This window comes from Giraffa tippelskirchi, chromosome 14 (genome assembly GCF_054371585.1).
Source record: "Giraffa tippelskirchi isolate mGirTip1 chromosome 14, T2T-mGirTip1v1.2.pri, whole genome shotgun sequence".
Lineage (NCBI taxonomy): Eukaryota > Metazoa > Chordata > Mammalia > Artiodactyla > Giraffidae > Giraffa > Giraffa tippelskirchi.
In genome coordinates, this window is record NC_137288.1 from 7,349,615 (window position 1) to 7,358,755 (window position 9,141).

Genomic DNA, 9,141 nt, shown 5'->3' on the forward strand with positions numbered 1-9,141 from the left:
GAAGGAGTCTCTCGTGTTCCGTTTCCTATCTTTTGCATTTGTGAATGCTTAGCTTCTCTGTTGTGAAGAGGTTCCATTGGATGGAAACCCATTGGTGTACTTCGTGTACCTCTTTCCCTTAATTGAAGAGACCCATTTCTACCTCCGCCCAGCAAATGGCAAGGAGACTCTGATGTTAAGGAGCCTTTGACCTACGCTTCTTTCTAGCTATCTCATGACATCAGTCTTTAGGGTGAGGTTTTTCCCCAATATTGAGGTGGTCTGAGATCCAAACCAATAGCGTTCTTCAGATGTAGCTGTCTGGGTTTCCCATGGACATTGATTGAAGAGGCTTTCTTGTTCCCATTTGGATAATCTCCCCTTCTGTGTCAGAGATGAGTTGACGATGGATGCTGGGGTTTGTTTCTGGACCCTCAACTTTATTCCATCGATCTGGATCTGTGTGTGTTGTTGTATTCCCAATAGCATACTGTCCTGCCGCTGCTGCTGCTGCTGCTAAGTCACTTCAGTCGTGTCAGACTCTGCGCGACCCCATGGCCTGCAGCCTACCAGGCTCCTCCGTCCAGGGCATTTTCCAGGCAAGAGTACTGGAGTGGGTCGCCATTGCCTTCTCCGATACTCTCCTGAGGATCCTAGTTTGGTCGTCTAATTTCCTTTCACACAACCTTGGATGTCCGTATCGGGGCCTTTTCGTCGGATTGTATTGACAATTTAGGCTCTTTTCTGTTTCCGTAACCCCTTTTGCAATTCTTTGTTCGGTGCGAAAATGCATTGGCATTTTGGGAGGAATAGCATCGAAGCTGTGGATTGCCTTGTGGGGCTGTGACATCATTTTACCAATAGGAATTTTTCAAGCCCTGAGCACAGCTTCTCTCTCCAGTGATTGGTGTGGGCTTGATCTTCCTTCTTCCATCTCTCGCCGTTTTGTGAGAACAGGTGCATCCTTCCCTTCTGGGTTAGATGGACTCGTGGATATCACTTCAGTGCATGGCATTGTCAGTGGGGGTGATAATTCCCTTCTCATTGGAAGACTTTGCTGTGAGTATTAGAAATGCAAGTGACTTCTCTTCCCCTTCCTCCCTGTCCATCTCTCAGAGCCACCGGGAAACAGAGGCCTCATCCACGGTCACACAGGCCTGAGGGGGTGCAACTAGACTGTTGTTTCTTCAGGCCCTCAGTGCTGGACATCATCCGGGATCCTCTGTGTGTGTCTTCCTCAGTCTGGTGTCCCTTCAGACCTTTCCCTAGTTTTCACAGGCTTGTTGTGTTGGTGTTCTTTGTCTGTTTGGAGACACATCCTTGATAAGCTTTGTGTTTCCACTCATTCGTCTGGCGATGTATGACCTGTCTTTTGCTTTTGTCATGAGGTCTTTCCCACAGTAGATATCTTTGATTTTGCCAAGTCCACTGTATTCTCTGGGTTTTTTTGTGGACTGCCTTTTAGTTTTGTGTGTGAAGACTCAAAGCACGTGTCCGGTTTCTGCTCATTGTTCTTCTAGATTGGTGACAAGTTTTCACGGAAAGTTTGTCTAGGGATAAGTGGAAGTGAACTCGGTGTAAGGTGTCAAGTCTCCATCTCCATTCATGTCATCCCCTGCAGTTTCCAATTCCCTGTTCCTGAGTGGTTTTGGAGACCTTGTGGGGAGTTTGGTTGCATTGGAGTTTGCATTACCACCTTGATTCGATTCACACTGTTCTGCCGTCAGGGACACTGTCAAGGGGGAGTGAGGAGCAGCCTGCACTTCCAGCAGTGACCACACGGTGGGGCGAGTGCTGCTCTCCCCTCTGGGAGCCCCAGGCCACAGGCATCCCAGTGAGGAGCCAGCTCTGTGCTCAGCTGAAAGGAGTTAGTCTCTCAGGGGCCTCTGAGCCCTTGCCTTTGGATCACCCAGGGTGGGCATTGACTGGGACAGAAAAAATTGCCCTGAATTCCATGGACGGAAGAGCCTGGCTGTGTAGAGTTCGTGGGTTGCCGTGAATCAGACACAACTGAGGACAGAAAAATTCAATACATTAAAACACTTTTGGGGGGTGGGGGTGAGTGAAAGGGGGTGATGTGGGTTTTTTTGTCTTATATAACAGCCAAGGGAAATCTAGTTTAAACCTAAATTCACATAGACGGGAAAGGTATAGCTCTCCGTCACCCTATTAAAAAAAAAAAAAAACTACTAAACTTTTCTGAAAGTTTATTTACTAGCTTCCTTGAGCAGTTCATGGTGAAGCTTTTTTTTTTTTTTTTTTCTGTGACATTGGCCTCATTAAAAAGTACGGTTTGCCTTTACTGGATAATTTTGTTCATTGGTTTCTTAGGGAACCTTGGTAATATTTGAGTTTCCTGGGGAGTATGGTCACATGACCTGGCCCTGGCCAATCGGTGCGTTCCACCTCCCTGGCCACTGTGATTGGCTCCGGGCTGGGGCAGTGCCCAATCGGGGCCCAGGGCCGGGCCTGACGTTGGAAGCCAGGGGAAGACGAGCTGTCGTCCTGCTGGGGTAGGGGAAGGGGTGGGGCCGGGGGAGGTCAGGCTCCAGCAGTGGGAGGGGCGTGAGGTCCGCCTGCGGCAGTTGGTGACCTTCCCGCTCCCCTCAGGGCAGAGCCGCCGGCCTGAGAATGAGGGCGCTGCTGAGCCCAGGGGCTGGGATGGCCCGTTGCTGCTGTGGTCCCAGAGCTCCACCCGAGACCTGAGGGAAACCTTCTGCCCGTGAGTCCTCTCCCGCTTGTCTGTCAGCTTGTTTGAAGCATGCTGGGTTTTCTGCCCAGCTGGCTAAGGGGAGTCCCTGGAAATGCAATGGTGTGGGTTTTGGCAGACTTCAGGGAAGACATGCCAGATGAGCCTGGGAGACTCCAGCTTAATCTGGATTCAGGAGATATCTCTTCGGGCCAGCTAGTAATTGTAGGATAAGCCTAATGAGTCTTCACAGGATGAAGAGAGTAACGTGCCAAGGTAGCATTCGATGTCCTCATTCGAGAGGATGAAGCTGGTGCTCAGAGAAGGGGGGAACTTGGCCACAGCAAGGAGGTGTGCACCCAGACAGAACCCCCAGATCCGGCCATTGGAGCTCAGGGAGGCCACTGGTGTGGCTTGTCCCTGTGGCAGGGGCCGAGGCACGCAGCCCACCCTGATTCCTGTGGGGGCCTGACTTGGGAAGTGCCATCTGGTAGCTTTGAGACTCACCAAACCAAATTGCACTGGAGAGAGGAGGGACACCTTCCTTCATCCACCCCCCACCCCCGCCGGCTTCCCACATACCCTGACCCCTTTCTCTCGATTTCGGAGCCATTTCCAGAGTCCCGCTCATATGACCTCATTCGAAGTGCACTGTGGACGAGCTGCCATCTGCAGCTGCTACCACAGCAGCCAAGGGCTTTAGCTCCCGAGTACCTCCCTTCCTTTGGAACTTGGGGGCCCTCTACTCCCCACTTGCACACCACAGACCTTTGCTGAGGATTGTGGGGACCCTCACTCAGTTTGCAGCACGTTGTAGCCATCCCTGTCCTCCCTTGAAACTCAGCTTGTGAGCTCCTTTGGAGCAGCGTGGCCCACCTGGCTGCAACGGAAGAGACACAGCTGACAGTGAAACAACAGCTTAGATCTGAGAGCCGGAAAGCTCTGTCAAAAGGGACCTCCCTCTTCACGCCGTAGAGGCTGTAGGAGCCGCCAGGGTTTCGGAACCAGTGCTGGGGCCAAAATGACTCCACAGCTGTTTTCCTTCCTGGGGAGGGTTCTGGCTTGAGTGGGAATGGCTCAAGTCTAAGGTTCTGAAAGCCCACTGTGTGCAGATGCACGGTACACAGAGAGGAGAAGGTGGAGTCCTGCCCTGGAGGTGGTCACAGCTCACGGATGAGCCAGGCAGGCAGGCAGGCAGGGCATGAGAACACCTGAGCTGCCTTCATGAGTGAATGGTGTGGGGGCAGAGGAAGAGAAGCCGGTCTGCTCCCTCATGTGGTGCCCAGGGCAGGTTGTCCCCAGAGGAAACCCTTACGACGGTGAGGAGAATCCCTGCTGTTTCCCAAGGGGTTCCGTCGGTGCGTGTCTTCCCCGGAGCGCTCAGGCCGTCTCTAAAGTACACTGGCCATGGGCATTGCCTCTCCTTGGAACTTCCCATGTGTTTCTCTTTTTTATGGAACAGTGATTTTCTAGAGGGGTTCTGGGCCACAAGGATGTTGGGTCATTTTCTAGCCTTCTGTCATGAAGAACGCTTTCCTGGGCGTTGGGGTGGTTTGTTGTTCCAGCTCCCTTTCTTGGCTTCTTTTGGGAGCTGGTGCAACAAGACGAGCTCAGCCTCTGCCTTCTGGCTGAGATGTCACCCTTGAAACAGCAATGCCTGCCTGGAGATAATGATGGCAGTGGCCAAAAGGGCTTCGTTTGGCACATGGTATCTTGAAAGGACGTACACCGTCCTTTCAGATATCAAAGGCTAGTTCAAATGACATAAAAATGAGAACTCTCCAATGGAGTCTTACAGTAGGTGGAGAGTCCGAAAAACACTGCTTCAGTCATTTCACGGAGAGTCATTGATTGGGGACACCAAGAATATAGGAAGGAATGCACAAAGAAAAGATGAAATTGTGTTCAGGATCGGGGGAAGGGATGAACAGGGCGTGCTTGCCTTGAATCCAGGCTTTGTTGGGGGGTGGGGCATAAAGATCAAACGGGTCTGAAACTACCAAGTGGTGATGGTAACACAGTATCACCAGAGTTACACAACAGTGTTCCCAAATTGCAACAATGATGAGAAAGTTTACGAATCCCAACTTAACCAACAAAAATACAGGAAACCATACAAAAAAGAAAACATCACCAGAAAGGTGGAAACAAACCAAATGCAAAGCAGTTCAGGGGAAAGGAACTCCATGTCCCCTGGGGGCAGACCGAGTTGCCGGCGTCCACGGTGAGCAGACAGGGATGGAGGCTGCAGAGCCGACCGCTCCCCTGGACGTGGTGTTTCCGGCAAGGGCTCTGGGTGTCTGTCCAGAGCGGGGGCTCGTTCTCCCTGCAGGGGTGGGTGAGTCATCGTGGGCGTCTGGGTGTTGCGCGGGAGCCAGGGCAGGCTCTCCCTGCCGAGGCGGTGACTCCTCCTCTGCCTCGGGTTGTCCTGCCAGAGCCCGAGCAGGTACAGGTGCACGTGGAGGTGGAGGTTCTGGCTGAGGGGGTGGGACATCAGTGCCTGGGGCTGGGGGTCCTGCAGGCACGGAGATCCGATCTGCCCAGTGTGCTGGCCAGTACCCAGCTGGCCTGGTGTCTCTGCGAGGGCAAGTCTCGGTTCTCCATCTGCCCTCGGTGGATCCCTGGGTCCTGCACCTGGAGCCACCACCTCTGTAGGGACAGGTCTGGGAAGTGGAGCCTGGTTCCAGTTGGAGGTCAGTGCTAGAGCTGGGGGAGAAGCAAAGTTTGCCCACAGGCCAGCCTTGGCATGTGCGTATCCCGGGACAGAAAGCTTCCAAGAGATTCCCAAAGAATACCCAGCGTCGGATGTCTTTTGGGACTGAAGTGTGCAAGACGGGGGGCGGGGGGTGTGAGGCCAGTGCTTGCTGCAGGCCCAGCAGCAGCTTTCGGGGACTCGTCCCTGTGTAGCTCAGCACCCCGTCCCCACACACTCCCGTGCAGCAGCCCCAGCGTCCTCACCTCTGTGCTCTGGCGTGCTGGGCTCCAGGTCCTCCTGCTGCCTCAGAGGCCGGGGTTCTCGGGACTCTGGGTCGGAGCCGGGTGTGCTGAGCTCCGTGGCAGCCTCAGACTGGGCCGGCGGGTGTATCCTAGGCGGTGTCTCTGCAGCAGGCCTTCCCCGCCTCCTCTTCTCCCCCGGTGGGGCTGATGCCTCCGTGGGCACGCTCACCTGGAGCCTGCACTGGGCCTCACGGGCGGGGGGGTGGTGCTCCGACCCCTCCCTCCGGGAGGTGGATGGGGTGTCCCCGTCCTCGGCCTCATCACGTGGGAAGCTCTGCAACGACAGTGACCGTCAGCCAGCCATGCTGGGAGTTTTCCAAGCTGGGCCTGGCCAGTGGAACCGCTGCTTCTGCCTGCTCGAACTTCTCTTCCCAGAAGGGTCAGAGACGTGTGTCTGCTCAGATCCCCACCCGGGAGGAAAGAGACCCACCTGTGGGTGTGAGGTCAGCCTGGGCGGCCGCCGCTGCCCGCACACTCCCCATCGGGCCCAGCCTGCTCTCCCCTGGGGTGTGGACACAACTTGTCCGCAGGCTTCTGACCCCACATCCGCCTGGGCTTCCTTGAGGGAGACACACCCCGAGAAACCCGCATCCACACACACAGGCAAAGGACCCGGTGTTTCCGGGTGGCATGGGCGAGGTGGCCTGGCCCGGCCTGGGGCTCCCCGTGTTACCTTTCTGTTTCTCCGGGCAAACGGCCAGAGGCCTCTCGGGGGTGTCCTGAGCCAACGTCGACAGGGTGCCCACGCACACTGCCTGTGAGCTCTCCTGAGGCCCCGGCCTCTGGGCATGGGCAAACAGCAGAACATCCTGGCAGCAAGTGATCTGGCTGGGGGCTCCTCTCCGCTCTGGAGGCCTGGATACCCGGGTTGCGGGTTCTGTTGGGTTCTGTTGCCGGCAGGTGACATCATCGCCTGGGGTTCGTGCTGAGGTCCCTTCCCCAAAACTTCCCAAGGGAATCTCTGGGTTTCTGACTGCTCGACCACCCCCCTTAGGCCATGTGCAGGCACAGAGACGCCCACACAGCCCAGCCCACAGCCCTGGGGAGGCCTGGGTGCAGCCAGGGCCTGAGCTCCGAGGGCCCTGCTGCTCTCAGACCAGGCTCCTTCTTCTCATAAGTGGTGTGGCCCTGGACAAGCATATGCCCCTCAGGGTTTCCCCAGTCTCTCCATCTGCAGAGTGGGGGTCATTCTCCCATCTGCTTCCTAGGTCTGTCGGCCTACGAGCAGCTCCATGCCTTTCCACCTGGGGCCGATATCACGTGGAGCTCGTGCGCTGAGACTTCAGAAAGAAAGATTCCATCCAGGGCTGACATAGCACAGAATGGGGCAGAACGAGGCCTGGATGTGCCGTGGTACCCAGGAAAAGGCACTCCCCCTCCTGACTGTTTTGAGACCCCGCATCCAAGTTGGAGGACCGAAAGGAAGACTCGAAGGTCTCCCTCTCTTGTAGAAAAGAGTAGCCAACTTTCTGGTCCTGTTTCCATTGAGATTCTGTTCAAGTGTCCCAGCTCGGCTTCTGCGGGTGGCTGAGCTTCTAATGGCTCCCTGCGTTCTTGTCTTTTCCTCTGCAAACCTTCCGTCCTTTTCCCCCTTCTGGGGTGGATGGGCGCTGTCATTGCTTCTACCTTCGAGACAGATTGAGGAAAAGTCTGGACCATCGACTCCTTTCCTCTCTTTGGTTCCGTGTCTCTCTCTGGCTGTGTCCCTCTCTTTTCCTTTCTCAATTCCCTCTGTGTCTTCCTCTTTCTCTCTCGTGTGTGAATGGATGGATGCTAGGAATTCCACATGTATATGATTAGATGAGGGTTATGTTTTAGGGATAGGTTAGAGGGAGAGAAAGGCTTCAGGTCGGAGTTGGTCATAGGGGAAGGGTCAAGGGTGGTGGTGGTGTTTCTTGGAATCTGAGTGCTGTGCATTCTTCGTCTCTTTCCATATGAACCCCTTCTCAGATACACCACTTGGAAGGAGTCTCTCGTGTTCCGTTTCCTATCTTTTGCATTTGTGAATGCTTAGCTTCTCTGTTGTGAAGAGGTTCCATTGGATGGAAACCCATTGGTGTACTTCGTGTACCTCTTTCCCTTAATTGAAGAGACCCATTTCTACCTCCGCCCAGCAAATGGCAAGGAGACTCTGATGTTAAGGAGCCTTTGACCTACGCTTCTTTCTAGCTATCTCATGACATCAGTCTTTAGGGTGAGGTTTTTCCCCAATATTGAGGTGGTCTGAGATCCAAACCAATAGCGTTCTTCAGATGTAGCTGTCTGGGTTTCCCATGGACATTGATTGAAGAGGCTTTCTTGTTCCCATTTGGATAATCTCCCCTTCTGTGTCAGAGATGAGTTGACGATGGATGCTGGGGTTTGTTTCTGGACCCTCAACTTTATTCCATCGATCTGGATCTGTGTGTGTTGTTGTATTCCCAATAGCATACTGTCCTGCCGCTGCTGCTGCTGCTGCTAAGTCACTTCAGTCGTGTCAGACTCTGCGCGACCCCATGGCCTGCAGCCTACCAGGCTCCTCCGTCCAGGGCATTTTCCAGGCAAGAGTACTGGAGTGGGTCGCCATTGCCTTCTCCGATACTCTCCTGAGGATCCTAGTTTGGTCGTCTAATTTCCTTTCACACAACCTTGGATGTCCGTATCAGGGCCTTTTCGTCGGATTGTATTGACAATTTAGGCTCTTTTCTGTTTCCGTAACCCCTTTTGCAATTCTTTGTTCGGTGCGAAAATGCATTGGCATTTTGGGAGGAATAGCATCGAAGCTGTGGATTGCCTTGTGGGGCTGTGACATCATTTTACCAATAGGAATTTTTCAAGCCCTGAGCACAGCTTCTCTCTCCAGTGATTGGTGTGGGCTTGATCTTCCTTCTTCCATCTCTCGCCGTTTTGTGAGAACAGGTGCATCCTTCCCTTCTGGGTTAGATGGACTCGTGGATATCACTTCAGTGCATGGCATTGTCAGTGGGGGTGATAATTCCCTTCTCATTGGAAGACTTTGCTGTGAGTATTAGAAATGCAAGTGACTTCTCTTCCCCTTCCTCCCTGTCCATCTCTCAGAGCCACCGGGAAACAGAGGCCTCATCCACGGTCACACAGGCCTGAGGGGGTGCAACTAGACTGTTGTTTCTTCAGGCCCTCAGTGCTGGACATCATCCGGGATCCTCTGTGTGTGTCTTCCTCAGTCTGGTGTCCCTTCAGACCTTTCCCTAGTTTTCACAGGCTTGTTGTGTTGGTGTTCTTTGTCTGTTTGGAGACACATCCTTGATAAGCTTTGTGTTTCCACTCATTCGTCTGGCGATGTATGACCTGTCTTTTGCTTTTGTCATGAGGTCTTTCCCACAGTAGATATCTTTGATTTTGCCAAGTCCACTGTATTCTCTGGGTTTTTTTGTGGACTGCCTTTTAGTTTTGTGTGTGAAGACTCAAAGCACGTGTCCGGTTTCTGCTCATTGTTCTTCTAGATTGGTGACAAGTTT

At 53.7% G+C, this 9,141-nt stretch overlaps 1 protein-coding gene across 1 annotated transcript; it reads right to left on the reverse strand.

Annotated features, from left to right (window-relative positions):
* Positions 1–2,890: 2,890 nt before the first annotated feature.
* LOC145533875 (uncharacterized) lies at positions 2,891–8,032 on the reverse strand. The gene is made up of 3 exons (XM_081561219.1): positions 6,339–8,032; positions 5,627–5,939; positions 2,891–5,374 (listed from the first exon to the last, which is right to left on the reverse strand). Exons 1-3 carry the CDS (start codon positions 6,573–6,575, stop codon positions 4,743–4,745), a joined length of 1,182 nt encoding a protein of 393 aa, XP_081417345.1. The 5' UTR covers positions 6,576–8,032; the 3' UTR covers positions 2,891–4,742.
* Positions 8,033–9,141: the final 1,109 nt, after the last annotated feature.

Bases quoted from the DNA above. Each gene is read 5' to 3' on its own strand.
- LOC145533875 (XM_081561219.1), bottom strand. From the start codon at position 6,575: ATGATGTCACCTGCCGGCAACAGAACCCAACAGAACCCGCAACCCGGG. The intron at 5,940-6,338 runs GTAACACGGGGA...CTGTCGTTGCAG, and splicing joins TTGCCCGGAGAAACAGAAAG to AGCTTCCCACGTGATGAGGC. The intron at 5,375-5,626 runs GTGAGGACGCTG...CTTCTCCCCCAG, and splicing joins CAGCACGCCAGAGCACAGAG to CTCTAGCACTGACCTCCAAC.